Source organism: Chrysemys picta, chromosome 19, assembly GCF_011386835.1.
Source record: "Chrysemys picta bellii isolate R12L10 chromosome 19, ASM1138683v2, whole genome shotgun sequence".
Classification (NCBI taxonomy): Eukaryota; Metazoa; Chordata; order Testudines; family Emydidae; genus Chrysemys; species Chrysemys picta.
The window spans coordinates 23,694,063-23,712,268 of NC_088809.1; the positions used below are offsets into that span (position 1 = coordinate 23,694,063).

At 50.5% G+C, this 18,206-nt stretch overlaps 1 protein-coding gene across 31 annotated transcripts in view; it reads right to left on the reverse strand.

The window, feature by feature from the left end:
- The window catches only part of TSPOAP1 (TSPO associated protein 1), a 174,121-nt gene that overhangs the window by 39,471 nt on the left and 116,444 nt on the right, over positions 1-18,206 (reverse strand). For 26 of the 31 annotated variants that reach the window (XR_010593833.1, XR_010593832.1, XR_010593831.1 and 23 more), the window contains 5 exons: positions 14,148-14,960; positions 13,222-13,373; positions 2,844-3,428; positions 715-1,014; positions 225-404 (listed from right to left, as the gene is read on the reverse strand). Coding sequence is in view for 23 of the 31 variants with exons in the window: in XM_065573147.1 (XP_065429219.1) it covers positions 225-404; positions 715-1,014; positions 2,844-3,428; positions 13,222-13,373; positions 14,148-14,960 (2,030 nt within the window). In the remaining 8 variants the exon portion in view is untranslated. The remainder of the gene's footprint in view (positions 1-224; positions 405-714; positions 1,015-2,843; positions 3,429-13,221; positions 13,374-14,147; positions 14,961-18,206) is intronic. The other 5 variants (XM_065573150.1, XM_065573144.1, XM_065573132.1 and 2 more) reach the window with 2 other exon arrangements.

Genomic DNA, 18,206 nt, shown 5'->3' on the forward strand with positions numbered 1-18,206 from the left:
TCCAGAGTTTATTTCTCACACCCATCCCTTCCCTTCTACAACAAACGGGTATTCCGGCTAGTGAGAGAGGACACGAGCCTGTAAGACGGAGAGCTCTGAGTGTAGGAGATTAGCAAACAGCTGCTGAGAGCATCTGGGCTCAGGGAGGTGGCCCCTCTTACTCGCTAATGGAATGGAATGAGTCCACTCAAACGCACCAGTCAGGTGACATTGCGGGAAGTTACCTTTCCCCCGTTCTCTCCGCTGCAGTAAGCCCTTGGGTCCCACTGCTTCTCTCCCTGCATGTCTGAACATAGGTCCTCCTCCTCCTCCTCCTCCAAAATATCTGACAGGTCAGAGCTGCGGTTGTGCTCAGCAAGCAGATTCAGCTGCCGTTTTCCTGCTTCTGCTATTTTCTCTTCCTGCTATTGAAAAGAAAAACCTCTGATGTAGAACTCAGACCTCGGAGACAGGCTCACCATTTCAGCAACGTACAACGCTGCACTTCCCCTTCTGCCTAAGGATAGCAATCTTAAGTATGGCAGGAGACGAGAGCAGAACGGGGATAGAGAGCAATTTATGTGGGCAAAAGGAAAAATCACTCAGCGTGTCGTATCTGGGGGGGAAGAACCGGGCTCCTATACATTGCACAGGACTCTGCATGATTCACTCGCAGCTCTGGGGTTCAAAAACAATGCCCCCTTTAGGCAGAAACTCTCCCACGGTAACACAAACCTCTCTTTTGACTTTGGGCACCATCAGAGAAGAGTCTCCTCGGGAAATTTCTTTCATCAGTTTCTTTCCAGGGGACACGCTTCCATTCCTGTCTGAGTCTCTGCAACTGTCCACACCCAGCTCAGCCTGGTGGGTGGAGAGCTGAGGCTCTGGACTCAAGCACTGCTCATTTGCCTTCCTCTCTCTGTCAATGGTTGACTCTTGCAACCGCTCCTCCACAAAGCATGCGTGGCAGGTCTCCATGGGCATCTTCCCGTCACTGCTTTCTAGCTCCGGTTCTTTGCTCACAGAGAGCTCCTCCTGGAAAAGAAACTGGCTGGGTCAGGAAGCGGAGGCTGCATGATTATTTCTCAGTCCCAGGCCCTGGCTCACACATTCCCTATCTCAGCAGCTTGGCGGAAGAGGGTGATGGACAAATGCCTTTGCAGCCATCAGGGGTTGTGGGGAGCGAGACACAGACAACCTTGAGCTTGACACTTTGCAGGGAGTTTTGCTGCTACTAGAAGTCGGGTAGCCTGTCTATAGCCAGTCATGGTGCAGGAGGCTTCCCCTACCCAGCCCTGCCAAGGGACTCTAGTCATACCCAGCCCTGGCAGTGCAAAGCACCCCCATCTTGACTTGCAGCAAAACCTGCTGCTTTAGTCCGGGGCTCCCCACACAGCTCCGCCTGTGCCCCTCAACCCTGCTTGCCGGTCCCCATCTCTTTCCCCTCTATTCCAATCCTTTGCACCCTTCAGTGCAAACTACAGACCACGACTAAGACAGTGGTGATTTGGGGTGTGAAACATCCATTCATGGTTAAGATGAAAGCAATCCCCCTGGATTAAACCCCGTCAGCCCATGTGGCATGCAAGTGCAGGAGCAGCGTTTAATGTGGCCCCTTTCTGCTTTGCACTGGAAACACTCCATGTTCCTTCTAGCGTTTTGTGACTGGGGTTGGCATTACACTGGAGTGACCTCACCCATTGCTAGTGACTGACTCTTTCTGGTTTTAAGATGCAGGCTGACAGCAAAGGCACAAAGTAGACTGGGCTTATAGAAGAGAAGAAACGGGGATCAGTACATAGGCCAATATTTCGATGGGCACCACTGGGCCATCCTGCTAACTACACCTCTCAGCCTGCCCCAGTGCCGCAGTCTATCCCAAAGGAGAAGCCTAAAGAGTTGTCCTAAGTGTCAAAGAGACAAAGATTCTCCTCCACAGTTGTGACTGCACAACACAGGTTAACAGGCCTCCTCTGCCCCATGCCTGCTGCCTGAATTCCTCAGACTACCAGCCACCACCCCTCACAGAGTGCTCTGCATCCCTGAATGGCTGATTATCACACCTTGATCAGACCTGTCCCCCCAGGGCCTGTCTACATTACAGTCAGAGATGGGACTGCGGCATGTGGAGACATACCTGAGCTAGCTTTGACCTAGTTAGCTCGAGTATCAATAGCGATGACACCGTGGTAGCCTGGGCGGCAGCGGGGGCTGTACAGCCTGCCCAGGACCCTAGGCGTGTGGACTCAAGCAGCCAGCTGCTGCTGCTGCAGCTTCACTCCTATTGTTATTCCATTTAGCTAGACCAAAGCTAGCCTCTGAGTGCAGATTCCCCCAGACTGCTTAGTGCTATGGGAACCCCCACTCCTGATCGGCTACCGCCCCTGCAGATGTTTTGCTGGCTGCCTGTACAGACTGCCTCTGTACCCAGCACAGCTCACAGCGACCAATCCCGCAGTGTGCAGAAGCCTGCACTGATAGGAGATGGCTGGATGGCGAATGCCGTACAAACACCATCATCACCACCTATAAGAATAATGACGATGGTGCCTTTTCCATCACCCCCATTTCCTATCTCCTGCCTCCTGGGTGCAGTTCTCTGATCTGCTGGTGCACATGCAGCTGAGCAATGAGGTTCATTTGTCCCCTCCTGTTCTGTGCACACAGCAAAGCAGGCAACGCTCCCCTGTTATTCTGCCACCAGTGTGAGCCACACACTCTCAAAGACAGTGTGTCACCTGACAAGGAGAAAAACGGCACTGTGTCATTTCCCTGTACATTCTCTCTGCTCCCCCCAACGAGGTCTGTTTCCCTTCCCCTTTCCAGTGTCTTAGACTTCATGACCAGCATTCCCAGGCACTCACCGTCCCCTGGGCCTCGATGTCTTCACCAGGGCCCTTCAATGCTGCTGCCCTCGACGGCTCGGGTTCTTCGCCCACTCCTGTAGGCTGCGGAAGGGAAATCAGACACTGCTCATCTCTTGCAGTGTCTGAAACTGGGGATGATGTGCCCAACACTTGCACCGAGGAAACCCGGGGAGAGGAGAGGCGCAGGTGTGGGGAGATCTTCCCTGGCAGACAATTCACTGAGCCGTCACAGCTGGGAGTGGTGTGGACAGTGAATTTGGCATCTGAACCGTCAGTGGAACACTTCTGTGGAGGGAAGAGCGGAGCTGTGCAGTGTGTAACTGGCATTCGCTTGGGATGAGAGCCCTTGGGTTCCCCACAGAGCAGTCTGGAAGTAAGACTGGTAGAAACAACAGCCTGTGATAGTGAGGAATGTCTAGAAGCTTTCAGCAAGGCTGAGGGGATCTGGGCTGGCACCGAATCAGCTGATTCTCCATACAGAGACATAGTTCTCACAGAGACCTCCCGGCACACCTGGAACATCTGCAGCTGGGACAGCTCCACTAGGACACTGCCAGCAGTTGGAGATGCAACTTCCATCACCTGCAACAGAGAAACAGGAAGAGTCTCTTTCTTGTGCACAGGTAACAGCTTCCAGTAGCATGTGGAGACATACCTGAGCTAGCTTTGACCTAGTTAGCTCGAGAATGAACAGCAATGACCCGGTGGTAGCCTGGGCAGCAGCGGGGGCTGTAAAGCCTGCCCAGGACCCTAGGCGTGTGGACTCAAGCAGCCAGCGTCCAACCCTACTCTCCTTCTATCGTTTTTCAAAGCTCCTGGCAGTTGAGTGGTAGCAAGAAACTGCAGCTGTCCAGCCCTTCTGCGGCTGGAGATGAGGCAAGTCACAGCAGACAGAGAAAAGAGAATAGGTCACCCCAGCAAGAACCCAACTCTCCAACTGTGACTGCAGCCCCACAAAGGACTCCTGGGGCTGCCCCAGGACAAAGGGCAGGTCCCAAAGAAGGGGGGAAGGGGCTGGCTGTGGGAAGCCCTTGCTGGCAGAACCAGAATTGGCAAAATGCTCTGTTAAAAGCAGCAATGAGAGCCAATGAACCCTCTCCAATTTTAGCACATCCATATGGCATTAGCTGTTGAGATTTTCTCTTTTGCCCAGATTTAGTTACCTTCAACTGCATGAGAAATGTGGAGATTTTACAAGCTAGAACTATCATCTCCCCTTTCTCCAGTCCCCCCCCCCCCCATCTGAGTCCTCGGAACCAAATGCTGACTCTTCTTGTTTCCTAATACTGGCATCATTCCCAGCCAAGCCAACTGGCTGCTGCTTCCCTCCCTCCCAAGCCCTGACAGTCTTCCAGGCTCCTTGGCTTTGGCCTGGGGAAAGGAAAAGACTTGCCATTTCCTGTCCGAACGGTTCTGTGCTGTGCACTTTTCCTGGTTGCTGTGTTTCACCCTACAGGGGCAAGGCTACACTGCACAGACCCAGTGCAATGAGACTCAGAGCCCGGGTCAACGGACGTGTGGCGCTCATGCTCTGGAGCAGAAAACAGCAGTGTAGTCATTCGGGCTCCTGCTGGGCCCTGAAACCAAGTGAGAGGGGAGGGTTTTGGAGCCTGGGCTCCAGCCCAATCCTGAATGTCTACACTGGTAGTTTTAGCCCGTAGAGCGAACCCTGCAAGCCCCATTCATTAACCAGGGCTCTGAGGCTCGCTGCCACAGGTTTTCTTGCAATGTAAATGTACTCGAGGCGGCTGCGTTTCCCACAGGTACAGTATGTTGCAGGTCAGTTTCAGCTTGTAATGCTCTAAGGGATTCTCTGCAAGCATCTGTACTGGAGTGTGGAGCATTCATACCCCACTCTCCTTTCCTGCTTCTAAGGTAGAGGGTGAGTTCCCTCACCAAGGGCTTGAAATATGCATCTGATGCCTACTAACACAAAAACCTTTCAGAAGTACCTAAGTGACCTGCGTGCTTGAGGGCCAGGTTTCAAAAAGGACTTAGACACCTAAAGATTTAGACAAGTGACTAATGGGAATTTTAAAAGAGCCTCTGCAGGTTCGGCGCCTAACCTGCAATCAATGGGAATTAGGAACCTAACCTGCTTAGATGGTTTGGAAAATTTGCCTATGTGTAGATAAATCTCTGATAATTTTCATATGATTCTACATTGTGCCTCTTCATGTAACCTTGTAGTGGGTCTATCCACGTGTGACCTCTGTTTTCATGAAACTTTGTATCAAAGCCTCATATATCAGGGGGTAGCCGTGTTAGTCTGTATCTACAAAAACAACAAGGAGTCTGGTGGCACCTTAAAGACTAACAGATTTATTTGGGCATGAGCTTTCGTGAGTAAAACTCACGAAAGCTAAAGCCTCATATAGAAACTTTGCATTGAACCTTGGTATAATGTTATAGCCCCTAAGGATAGAGTAAGATAGAACAAAAATGTCTTTTTGCTAGTAGAACAAGATCTTTCCCCCCCACACACACTCTTAATCAATTGCCCTGTTGAATGAACAAGGTGTGAATGAGTAAAGGCTTGGAAGGCAGCACCTCCAGACAGCTGCAACCCTTGGAGAGGGAATGGAAGCCAGACCCAAGGACAATCAAACTTGTCAAGTGGGCTCATTAAAGAAGAGCAGACATACTGACGGCCTCAGGGGTTAGAAGCAAGCACCTTCTTTTGGAAACACCCTCTTTGCAGCATTGGGACAACACCCAGAGGGAAGCAGCACAAAGGACCAATGAATACAGACACAGATTTTGAAGCTGGTACAGATTTGCATGAGAGGGAAGCTGCTATAAAAGTGAGGTGTGTTGCAGAGGACCCCGGGTCTCGTCTTGTCAACATGGGAGCATCGATCCGGATCGGCAGAAGCCCGGCTCCACCCCTCCCCCATCTAACTCACCTGGCCACTGCAGTTAAGGGGACCAACTAGTTGGTAACAACAAGACGGAGTGTGCTTGTGTGTGTGAGTGTAATATATATATCCTATGCATATGATACAGTGTTAATTAATACATGTATTACTAATAAATGTGGCGTTTTGCCTTATTCCCCCTGAAAAGATCCTGTGCAGTACTTTAAGTACAACATTTTGGTGGAGAATTACGAAAGGGGGAAAGGTATCTCGAGCATTTATTGAGTAATGAAACAAACTTTGATACTGAGTAATGGAAAAGTGATCACAAACCTTGAAAAGTATTAATAAGTAATCGATTATTAAGGTGTGCACACCCCCGGTGGTAGAAGCCCGGGTAAAGAGAGGAGGAGAAGTAGCTTTCTCACTCCCCCGGTCCGTAGAGTTGCCGGCATTAGAAAGAAGGGAGGAGAAGTCGCTTTCTCGCTCCAGGAAAGAAGTATTGGTAAATAAGAGTAAGAGGATAAGCATTGCTGTTTTAGTCCCAAGAGGCGGTTGGGTATACTAGAAAATGTTTAAATGTAAGCAGTCTTTTAAGAAGGCTCCCGGAGAGGAGACTGAGAAATTGGCATTTGTAAAAGATGTTACCCCTTTGGAACAAATCTTGCAAAAATTCGGACACAGCCCTTGGTCTGATCAAGTGTTAGCTGATGTCCACACAATTTCAGACCTAGAAGATAAATTGGCTGTCCACACACTGATCTATAAACCCGCAACTCCAATAAAAAAAAGAAGCAGCTGCAGTTTGGCTTCTGTGGAAAACCTGTAACGAGGTATTCCTTCAATTGGCTGAACGTAAAAATGAAAACAAGAAACTGCACCAAGATTTACAAGCCTTTGATGCAGAAGCAGAGAAACGGGTCTGTATGTCCATTAGCACCAAACCCAGGTAGATGCCCTTAAGGTTGGGCACAGAGAGTTAAAACAGCACTCTCAAATTTTACAGCAGCAGTAACATCAGGAGAAGGGACATTTGAGACCCCAGAAGGGGCAGACTTTTGGGATCCTTCTGGAGATTGGGAACGGGATATTTGGGTAAATTCCTCCTCCCAGGGCCAAAATGCCATTGCAACAGTACCAAAAAGAACAGTCACAACTACAGGAGAGGAAGTGAAAGTGAAACAGTTAACAACAGTGCCTGCTTCTGCCTCAGATCTCCAGGCCATGGCAAAATGGCTGGGGATTTTAAAACGGGAATTTTTTTCTAGATGGAGTGTTACCGCCCTTTTACTGGGAGAAAGGGAGGATTTACACTCACAAGAAATGCACCGCTTAATGAGCATGTGTGCAGCCCCAAGTACCGAACACACTGTGGCAGAGACTGAGCAGGGTCTGCCATGGTGGGAGCACTGTGCTAATTTTGTTTCTAAGCTTCTATCTTTCAGCCTCCAAACCAGAACATCAGGAGAGCTGGTACCTGCTGAAGAGTTTTAAAAATACCATTGTTATAGTGTCGCGACAAAGTCTGTGTTCAGTGTTCTGTGTCTGTATCTGGTGGGTGTCCTGTGCTAGCATTGGGTCCAGAGAGAGAGAGAGGGGTTACTACACTAGACAGGGTAAATGCCCTTTCCTCTCTCTACTTCCCCCATCTCCAACCAAATTATCAATCACCACTTGTGTCCAAAAAACTTTGGTCCCCAGTGCATCAGGTTTATTTTTTGTTAGGTTCTCTAATAGTCATTTTGTTGTTAATTTTTGTTATTGATACATTTGTATTGTCAGTTACATTTACTTGTATTGTTAATTCCACACCTTCCTCTATGCACTCTGGTTCTACTTCCCCAAGCCCTGAAGGGTAGTTCTTGGGGCCTGCATAACCTGTAAGACCTTGGCCCATGATTGCAGGGCCCCATCTTTCAGGTCCCCAGAGACCTCTTGAGAACAACTGTTAGGAATAGGGGATTCTGCAAAATTTTAGCAACTGAATGTTAGTTTAAGTCCAAATCAGCTTAACCTTGCATGACAACTGTGGTACACCTACAAAATCTTATTTGTTGTGTGTGCTTAAGGAGGTCCTGACCTCAGTGACTTTTATTGTTTGATGGCTATTGCAGCATCAAACTTGGGCCTCTACGTACCCTCAGCGGCTCCATTTCTGTTGGTCGGTGTGCGTCTGACACCGCCCCACAGCTAGTGAGCTCCTTGCAATCCTCCCCCAAGCCGAAGCCTGAGTCGTGCCGAAGCGGGATTTCCCAACTAGACATTACCCCACATATGTCACCAAGAGGGTCTAATTGAGCAGGTGTGCTCAGAGCACGGATCAGATCTCACCCAACAGATAACCGGGGACAAGCAGCGCGATAATTTTTCATGGGTGTGTGTCTCCGCCTAGTGGTTAGGAAAGAGGGACTACGTCCACAGGAGAAAGTGAGAGGCCCACCCTGAATAACCAGGGGGTCAGGGCGCACACCAGTGTTGTGGAGAACTTGGTTCTAGTCCTTGTTCCAATGAATAGTGAATTATTGATACAAAGTGGAACAACTTCAACAGGCAAAATCGAGAGCTCCCTGCCCTTGAATACCCAATAGCCCAGTGGATAGGGCTTCCCAAGTGATGTAAGAGCCCTAGATTAAAGTCTCCCCTCCACATCAGGCAGAGCAGCTCTCCCAGACCTCCGGGGGCCTGGGCTATAGGCTACCATGCGGTAGGTTTCTCTCTGGCTTTTCATGAGAAAGGCCTGAGTTTCTCCTGCTACAGCACGGCTGACCTGGCTGAGATGCCTAACTCCAGGAGAGGGTCACTGCTGAGTCCTGAGCGGAGAGCTGCACCTCCCCCTGCTCAACACCCAGGGGCCTAGAGGCCCTCACCAGTGCTAGTCAGTGCAGCCTTGCGGGAGCCCTAGGCATCACTAGCCGTGTGAACCACAGCAGGCCTGGCCTTGGCAGAATAGCGACACACTGAGTGTCAGCTACCCAGGTAAGCACAGCCTTGACCGGAGAAGACGGTACAAGAACACCCAGAGTTCTCAAGTAACTACATAAACACATTTGTAAGAGGTGGTACAGGACCACACCGACCCTGCGTAAAGGTAAGGAGGGGACAACAGATAACGGATGAGGATGTTTTGCTGGTACTAGCAGGTACAAAGAGAAGGGTGGTAACTAACCACGTCTGGAGTGTAACACGTCCCTTGTTATGCTGATTGAGCAAGTACCTTGTCACAAGCATCCATGTGTTAGTGTCCCTGTGGCTCCTATGGGGCGTTAGGACCCTGCTTGGCTGACGACAAACCCGGCCAAGCGCCTTCACCACCGAACCGAGCCTGTGGCCTTTCTTATGGATAACATTGAAGTCTGCTGAATCCACATGCTGCACTGTCTGCTAGCGCAGCTGAGATAGGCACTCCAAGAACGGCAGCACTAGCTGCATTAACAACTCTGCAGCACGAACAACAGTTAGGTGCCTAAATGCCTCTGCATTTCACTCCTGGTTAGGGAGCTGGCATCTGCGGCTCCCTTCCAGGCCCCGTTCTGCTAGGCGCTGTGCAAACTGATACCAAAAAGATGGTTCCTGCTGCAAAGAGCTTACACTCTAGCTCTAATACAGGAGACAGACCCCCGAGGGAGCACAAGAAAACAACACCTGGCAACCTGATTGGCAGTGATCTCACAATAGCAGCTGCCCTATCTGCTGTCAAGGTTTCTTTAGACATCATGGCAAAGGAGAGTTTTACGGAGGGATTGGAAAGACGACAGTCAGGTGGCTTTGTGGACGTTCACAGGAAGCTCCCCCCATAGGTGAAGGGCAGCCTGGGACAAAGCATGAAGACTGTTATTTGACAATGTAATGAGTGGGTGACAGAGGCTGGTGTTATTGGCAGAGCGGAGGTGCGAGCTGACATCTCAGTAGTGACAATAGATAGCCTGGAGACAAGACAGATGGGGAGAATCTGTGAACTGGCTTGAAAGTGAAGCTGAGGAGGTTGTGTTTGACATGATGGAGAACGAAGGGGAACAGTGGAAGGATGCACAGAAAGGGGTGAGGTGCTCAAAATGATGAGCTAGTTACATTCGTTTGGCAGTGGAAGTTTGAATGGCTATGTGGAGCAAGGTGGCATTTGTCAAGGCCAGAGAAGAGGAGGGTGCATCTGTCAAGACATGAGATGCTGAGACTCAGAATGAGGTCTTTAGCTGCGTGAATGGAGAGGAAAGACCAGACCTTAGAGATGTTAGACTGAAGACTGACAAGATTTAGACAAAGCATAAATGGGAGGCCCTAGCAAGAGAGCTGAGTCAAAAGATGGCACCCAAGTTATGAGCCTGAGTGACAGGGAAGATGGTGGTGTTGTCCTTGACAATGAAGAAAGGAGGGAAGGGGGAAGATTTGGGGGGAAAGATGAAGAACTCGGCGTTGGCCTTAATCTGGCATCTGAACATTCATCAGGAGATGCCAGAGGCAGGCCCAGATTTCAGCTTGGACTCAAGGAGTCAGGTCTGAGGCAGAAAGTTCCTCCTGGCTGCTATTTGGCAGTGGCAGGATCTTCAATACTCCATTCTCTACCAGGCTGCTACAATGCGTTGTGGGCATCTCCACTACTCTGTTAATCTCTCCTCTATAGACAACAGTGCTGGCATCCACCTCCACTTCCCAAACAGCAAGCAAGTGACAATTATCCCAGCTCTGCCAGCTTCACTGCTGCTGATAGGGTTCTGAATAGCAGCAATGAAGCTGAGAAGACTCTGGTCAGTGTTCTGTCTGCTGCAGCTGAGCAGAGCTTTGAGCAGCACTGGAGGTACTAGGGTGGTCTCCTGCAGATGTCACTACTTTGCCAGCACTCAGGTCATTCTTCAGCAGGATTTCTACTCAACAATGAAGACTACAAACTTAAATCATTAAACAAAAGCTGAGATCCTAAAGGAGTTGATGGACCTCTCTCTGGAACACGTGCTGCCCATCATGGGCAAGTAGGTCAGTGGATTCTGCAAGGCCTGCCTTAAACTTTTCCGGGTCCAAGAGGCCTTCCAGTTCATTTATCACTGCTGTTTGCATTCTCTCTAATTATTGCAGTCTTTTTAAAGGGAGATGCCACGTGATTCCAACAGACCACTCTCTGGTATGAGGTACCAACTCCAGGCTGCTGTGCGGAGTGTAGTGCTGAAGGAATAGGATACAGAAATTGTACATATGAAGGGTAAGGAAACTGCAGTGGCATAGTCCAGGCTATGGGGTTCCGAACCAATACAGACAGAGTAGTCAGTGGCTAGCCTATTGTGTCAATGTAAGGGATGAGATGTGATCCGGGACCCTTTTGGGGCAAACAAGCAGAGGGCATGGGGGGTATAGAGATTTACAGGGATCCGCTGGGTCAGATATATGCATAATAATTCACTAAAGGGCTATGTGAGGTCTCTACCGAGGGCTAGTAGCCTACTGGACATCACAATCACTGCACAATGTATGTACGGATAATATTTAAGGAGCTATGTGTCCAGACTGAGAGCAGAAAGCAGGATGCCACCCATGATCCTGTGAGCAGTATTGGCTGAGTACGAGTGAGGCTGGAGATTTGCATGGTGCCTCCCCCCACGCTATGCCCATTTACCTTCACCCAGTCAAAATTGTTTTTCTTCATCTAAACAGTTCCTTCCCCGGCAGCACCAACTGGGCAATGGCAAGGGGCGAGATGGCCCAGGCTGGAGCAGGGTTACTGGAGGGAGGGAGTGATGACTGGCTGAGCTACCTCTGACACTCCAAAGCTACTGGTCTGGCTCCTCTGCCTGCAGAACCACAGGGGCCCTGTCAAGAGGCAGTTGTTGATATGAAAGTGATAAACCAACACACAGAAGAAGAGGACTTAACAGACAAATGTAGGGTTCGTGACACTATCCTGTCAAACTGCTCCAGGCTCTGGGATAGAGCTGCCGTTCCTGACCCTCCCTCCCCCACCAGCTCAGCCTGTCTAGGGAACAGAGTGGGTGACACGCTAGTTATGCAACCTTACCTGGAAGACGAGCTCCCACCCCCAATGGAATTAACCCACTTGACAAACAAGGAAAGGGAGGCACAGAGAGGGACGTGACTTGCCACAGAGTGCACAGCGAGCCAGTGGCAGAGAACTCCATTTCCCAGCACTGCACGCACCTCCTCAGTCCGTGCTGTCTGGAGTAGCTACTCGATTCCCTGCACAATTCTAAGCTGGGAGAGCTAACAGTGCCTGAATAGTGCAAGTTCTTATTTCCGTTGGTCCTAATATTCAAAAATAACTCGACGGACATTATTCCATTTCTCCAGGACATCCTATTCACCCAGGACACCACGTGTTGAGCATCAACCCAAAGTTCTCAATCTGTTCAGAGACAACCCATGCCTGCCAATAGAGGTGGGGCAGAGTGAGGGCAGCCAGCTTCAGCAGTGTTACTGAGCATGCTCAGTCCGTGTGAGCATGCTCAGTGCAAGCCAAGTGTGATGGGGCAGCTGCCCCCCACTGGCAGAAAAGGGGTTAAAAGCAGTCCTAAGGAGGCTGCACCGGAGCAGCCAATCAGAGAAGGTCTGAAAGGAGCCGCCAACCAGGACCAAACAGGCCCATATAAAAAGGGAGCTGCAGGGCAGAGGAAGGCAGTTCTCTGCTTGGAGCCCAGGGAGGAAGGACTGTGTCTCTGGAGGGCTGAGAGAACTGCCAGCACCCTGGACAGAGCAGTGCTGCAAGCAGGGACCAGAGAAGCCAGAGAGAGCTCCTGGCTGACTGCTAGGGCCTGCGGGCTGAGGCCCTGATGTAAGGGCAGAAGAGGGTGCTGGAGACGCATGGGAAGCGGCCTCAGGACATTGGACTGCAGTTGCTACTGTGGGAAGTGGCTGGACAGAGATTGCAGGTCCCCCAAAAGAGGGGGAGGACAATGTGTGGCATGGCAGGAGGGCACTGTTGCTGAAGAGGCCACCACGGTCCTTGGAGAGACGTGGGTCCTAGAGCCGGAGTGACAGCAGTGAGGCACCACCAGAAGAGGGCGCACTACTACACAGAGCTAATTCCCAAGACAACCAACAGGAGGCGCCAGAGTGGTGAGCGCACCCCATCACACCAAGCAGCAAATCAGGAGGGGGGACGTGTCCCTCCATGTCTCCCCCACACGTTGCCTCTGAATCTGTTGTCGTGGGTGTGTCTGAAAACGCCAAATGTGTAATTGGGAACTTTCAGCTAACTTGGGAACTTCCCTACATGCACCATACTGAATGATGTCCTTAGAGAATGTCTTTTTGCAGCTGACGTTTCAGCCCTAAGCTCTTTGGAGCAGAGCCCTTGTCTTCCTTCGTGTTTGCACATCACTAACATGACAGGGACTCCCTCACTTCTGATGGGGGCATCTGAGCACCACTGCAACAGCAAATTAATTGGCATCATCCATGTGACTTCACTGAACCATATGGAGCCTCTACAATAACATACCCACTCTCCACTTCAACATCCCCATCCTACATCCCTCTGCACCCCAGCATCCAGCCTGTGACTGCATGTATATTACCTTCTGTCCATCGGCATACACGGCATAACCGGTAACTCGGACCCCATTCGATGAGCCTTCTGCATCAATGGTGACAGGTAGCCAACTGATAACCAGAATGCCTGCTGAGGGGCCAGGCTCTGCTTGGACATCAAGTGGTGCATCAGGAGTTCCTAGGAGAGATCAATGAGATTTTCCCTTGTATTTGTCATGACAGTGGCATAATTGCCAAACAAAATCCAAGTAAGTAGTAGAAGGAAGGAAGTGAAGCTCTCTCACCCGAAAGCTACAGGAGCAGAAATCACTCGAGCGGTTCATCTCCAGACTTGGGGAAAACAGACCGAATCAGAGCAGTGAAAATGCAATGCTTTTGCTTTGTGAATTTCCCCAGGTGGAAATCAGGCTTTTGCAAATGTAGATGAGGGTGAAGTGAAGTGATTCCTGCAGCATGGTGCGTGTATTTAATGATGATACATGTCACCTCTCCCCCAGGAAGGCACACTACACACTTCAGTGAAGGTGGACATTTGCTATTTTCACTCAGCAACTTGCAGCAAGAAGAGTTTATCTTGTAAAACTAAAACAAGAAAATGTTAAAACCAAATGACAAACCAGCTTAGGTCTGTCTACACTTGGAGCTGGGGCTCTGCCATACTCCGGGTAGCTCCCATAAAGCTAGGGTGCCAAAAACAGAGTAGCTGCATCAGCATGAGCTGTGGGAAGGGCTAGCCACCCTGGGTCCATAGTTAGTGTCTCTGATGGGCAGGCACTCGGGGTGGCTAGCCCTCCCACTGCTCCCGCTACAGGCTGGTTTTAGCAGGGTAACTCAAGGAGAATTAGTGAGGCGATGTCTTCTCAAACTGGGAATCCCAGCCCCAGCTCCAAGTGGTACTCTTTGGAAATCAGAGAAACCACCTAGTAAAACTGTCCCTCTCCGTCCCCAGTACCTGCTAAGGGAGTAGTGAAGTGTATCGCTGCTGATTTCTGCTCACGCCTCTCCTGGGGCAACTCCCAGAGCACCCTGGGGGGCCGGGCCTCCACCTTGGCAACGTACTGAGTGCTAGGGCGCAGGCTGTGGAAAGTGTACCAGTAGACACCTGGCTTTGTGATATCACACTCTTCCTCGTTGAGGTATACTGCATGACCGTAGTTGCTGTTGCATGGTAGCCAGGTAATCTCTGCTGAGGTCGCTGTCATGCTTCTGATTTTCAGGAGCATTGGTGCTATGCAGAAATCTTGCCCTACACAGAAAGTGCATCGCAGCTTATCGGAGCTTCCTTGCTCTGTCACACTTTGCACGGAGATGCGATAGGCTTTCAGCTCCAGGTCCAGTTTCTCGATCACAGCTTTAGTTTGAGAACCACTCTTCACATTCTGGCATAACTCTGCATCCACATAGACGTTATAGCTCTGGACGTCTGTACTGCCAGCTGGCAAAAGTGGTGGCTCCCAGCCTACAACTATGCTGCTGCTGAGCTCTTTGATCACAGTCAGCTTTCTCGGGTAAGGCACTGCTGTGTGATTGACAGGCTCCTCCTGGTCTTCTGGTCTACTAGGCAATGGACTGACACTGGCCTCGTCAGCAGAGCGATCACTTCTCTCTCCGCTGCTAGTGCTTGCACCGACAAAGCTCCTCTCGCGGCACGAGCTCTGGGTGAGATCATTTACCTCTGGAGGCAGAAAGGTCATGAGGTCATCATCTGAAACGCGTTCAACAAAATTGGAGGGGACCAGCCCTCTCCTGCCATCCATTAGCTCCCCTAGATGAGAAACAGGAAACCCGTTATCACCACACCTGCCCTTCAGACTCCAAACCTGGCAGTGGTAGAGAGAAAAGGGAGCAGCATCCCTGGCCAATCACTATCCCAACGTAATCAGAAGAGAGAAGCCCTGTCAGGCCCCAGCGAGCACAGCACTCTGCCGGGAAAGGACTGCCCTCCATTTCCTCGCACTTTGTCCCATCTGGTTCTAAATGTCCCACAGGATGGGGTCTCCACTACTTCCCTTGGCCAGTATTTCACAGCCTAGGAACTAGGAAGGATTTCTAGATAGACTAAGCTTTCTTTCCTTTTATTTCATCTAGTCACACTCCTTTTACTACCTTAAACCATCTTCTCCAGCCTTTCCAATCCAACATCTATATCAGTTGGGGCATGGGGTGGAATCTTGTATAAGAGGATTTGTACAAGTACCCAAAACAAGAGTTCATGGCCTGGGGCAGTGCAGAAGGAGAAAAAACAGTTACTAACCTTCCAATGTAGGTGTGCGCACGCCGTGTGCACTGTCGCCGGAAATTTTTCCTCCCAGTGGTATCCATCAGGTCATCTCTGGGGCCCCCTTGAGTGACGCCTACATGGCGCAGTATACAGGAAACTACCACCCCCTCAGTTCTTTCTTGACAGCAATGCCAACAGAGGGGTAGGACGATGGGCTTGGGAATGGACGTGAGCAACACATCTCGAAGAACAATAGTTACGGAAAAGTTAGTAACCGTCTTTTCTTCTTGGAGTGTTTGCTCATGTCTATTCCAATGTAGGTGATTCCCAAGCAATTGGTCAGGTAGTGGGATCAGAGTTTCACTGACAAGCAGACTAGCACCGCTTGACCAAAGCCTGCATCATCTCTAGCGTGCTGAGTGATGACGTAGCATGAGGTAAACTTGTGGATCAGCAACCAGGTCGCATTCTTTAGATGTCCTGGATTGGGAGGTGTAGGCCTCCTCCTGTAGTTCTAATTCTTCCTGTGGCTATAATCTGCCTCTACTGAGGATGCTGTGGAGGATAGAGATGGCCCATAGGTTGGAGTGCATAGTGTTTCCGAGCCGGGGCTGGGGTTTTTAAAGTAGCCCTTGAGTCCTTTAGACTATGGAGCTTAGCATCAGTCTGCTCCAAGAAAAGGGAGTTCCCTTCAAAGGATAGGTACTGAATAGTCTTGGACTTCATAGGATAGTCCTGAGGACTGAAGCCAGGAGCTCCGCCTCATGACCACTGCTGAGGCCATGAATCAGGCTGCCAAGTCCACTGTGCCCAAGGCAGTTTGGAGGGATGCTTTGACCTCCACCTTACCCTCCTCTACGAGGGCCAAGAATTTAGTCCTGGACTCCGAAGGTAAGAGTTCCTTAAATTTTGTCATGGCTGACCACAAATTAAAATCATAGTGGCCCAAGAGGGCTTGATGGTTGTCTATTCTCAGCTAGAGGCGCCGCGTTGAGTATACCTTCCTGCCCAGTAGGTCCAGTTTCTTAGCCTCTTTCGCCTTGGACAATGGCCCTTATTGCCCCTGTTTCTCCCTTTCATTAGCTGACAGGACAACCAGCGAGCCCGGTGGAGGGTAAGTAAACAGGTCCTCATATCCCATGGGGTGCACAAAATATTTCCTTTCCATCCACTTAGCTGTGGGGTGGAGGGAAGCAGGAGTCTGCCACAGAGTCTTTACGGGCTGCAAGATGGCATCATGTAAAGGCAGATGGGGAAGGCGGAGGCGCTCTCACCTCCAATGATGCCAAGAGCATCTGGAGTGAACACCTTATAGATTCATAGATTCTAGGACTGGAAGGGACCTCGAGAGGTCATCGAGTCCAGTCCCCTGCCCTCATGGCAGGACCAAATACTGTCTAGACCATCCCTGAAAGACATTTATCTAACCTACTCTTAAATATCTCCAGAGATGGAGATTCCACAACCTCCCTAGGCAATTTATTCCAGTGTTTAACCACCCTGACAGTTAGGAACTTTTTCCTAATGTCCAACCTAGACCTCCCTTGCTGCAGTTTAAGCCCATTGCTTCTTGTTCTATCCTCCTTGGAACGGATGGATCACCCAAGGGTACCACATTGGCATTTGCCATTGTGTCAATGACCATGCTATCAGTACATGTTCTTGTGCCATAGCTGCCGGGTGTCTATGGTCCGCTTGGTACCTGCTCCTCCGGGAGGTGTATGAGTCTGCCTCCAATTCAGAGCGCAAGGACCCACTCCTTGGTGATCACGGTGGAGCGATGCTGCAATGGGGACTGGTGCCATGATGGAGAGCAGTGCTGCGATAAAGAGCAGTGCAGTGAGGGAGAGCTCAATGGATGGTGGTGCTGCACCATCATTGCTGGCTTTCCCTCTACTAGCACTTGCTTTGATGCTGAAGCATCCTGCAGTGCTGGAGCTGTCATCAACAGTCCACAACCTGAGGGGGATGGTGGTACTGGGAGAGCAAGGAGGCTCCTGGCCGCCTCAAAAGCCTCCACGTCAATTGTATCCCATTGGTGGCTCTCTCTAGGCGGGGAGTCCACTGGTACCAAACTCGATGGTCCCCTTCCCATGGCCAGAGTCAATGGTGCTGCATGGGCACCTCAGAGTGACCCGGCACAGGTCGCACTCTTTCAGTGGCCTTATGTCTTGGGGTCAGAGAGCGCCCCTGGTCTGACTTCTTCTGTCTCTTTTTCAGCACTGGCAACGGGGAGCAGTGCCGGGAGGCCGGAGTTGGCGCTGACTTCTTGCACACCAGAGAACCATGGCGGTACTGGGGAGCAGAGTCTTTCATTGGCGCCGGGGATGCGGGGTCACAGTACCTCTCTCAGGGAGACCAGGGCACTACTGACCGATACCAAGGTACTCGGTGCTGATTCCACCTGTGGGTCTGAGGGGGGATGAAGTGTTACCTCCATGAGGAGGAATCTAAGTCTATTGTCCCTCTCCTTTTTTGTCCTCGGCTTAAAAGTTCTTACAGATCTGGCACCGAACTTGCATGTGGCCCTCTCCCAGGCACTTCAGACAACTATCATGCAGATCATTCGCCGGCATCGGTTTGTGGCACCGCACACTGTTTGAAACCCTGAGACCGAGGCATACCCCAGGAGCCCACGCTGGGCTAGCCCCACAGGGCGGGGAGTACTTCTCACTACACTAGGCTACTTGACTATGTGCTAACTTATTCTAATTCTAACTATTTACAATCTATTTACAGAACAAAAGTCTACTGAGGAGTAGCACCTCCAGAAGCGATAAGAAGGAACCG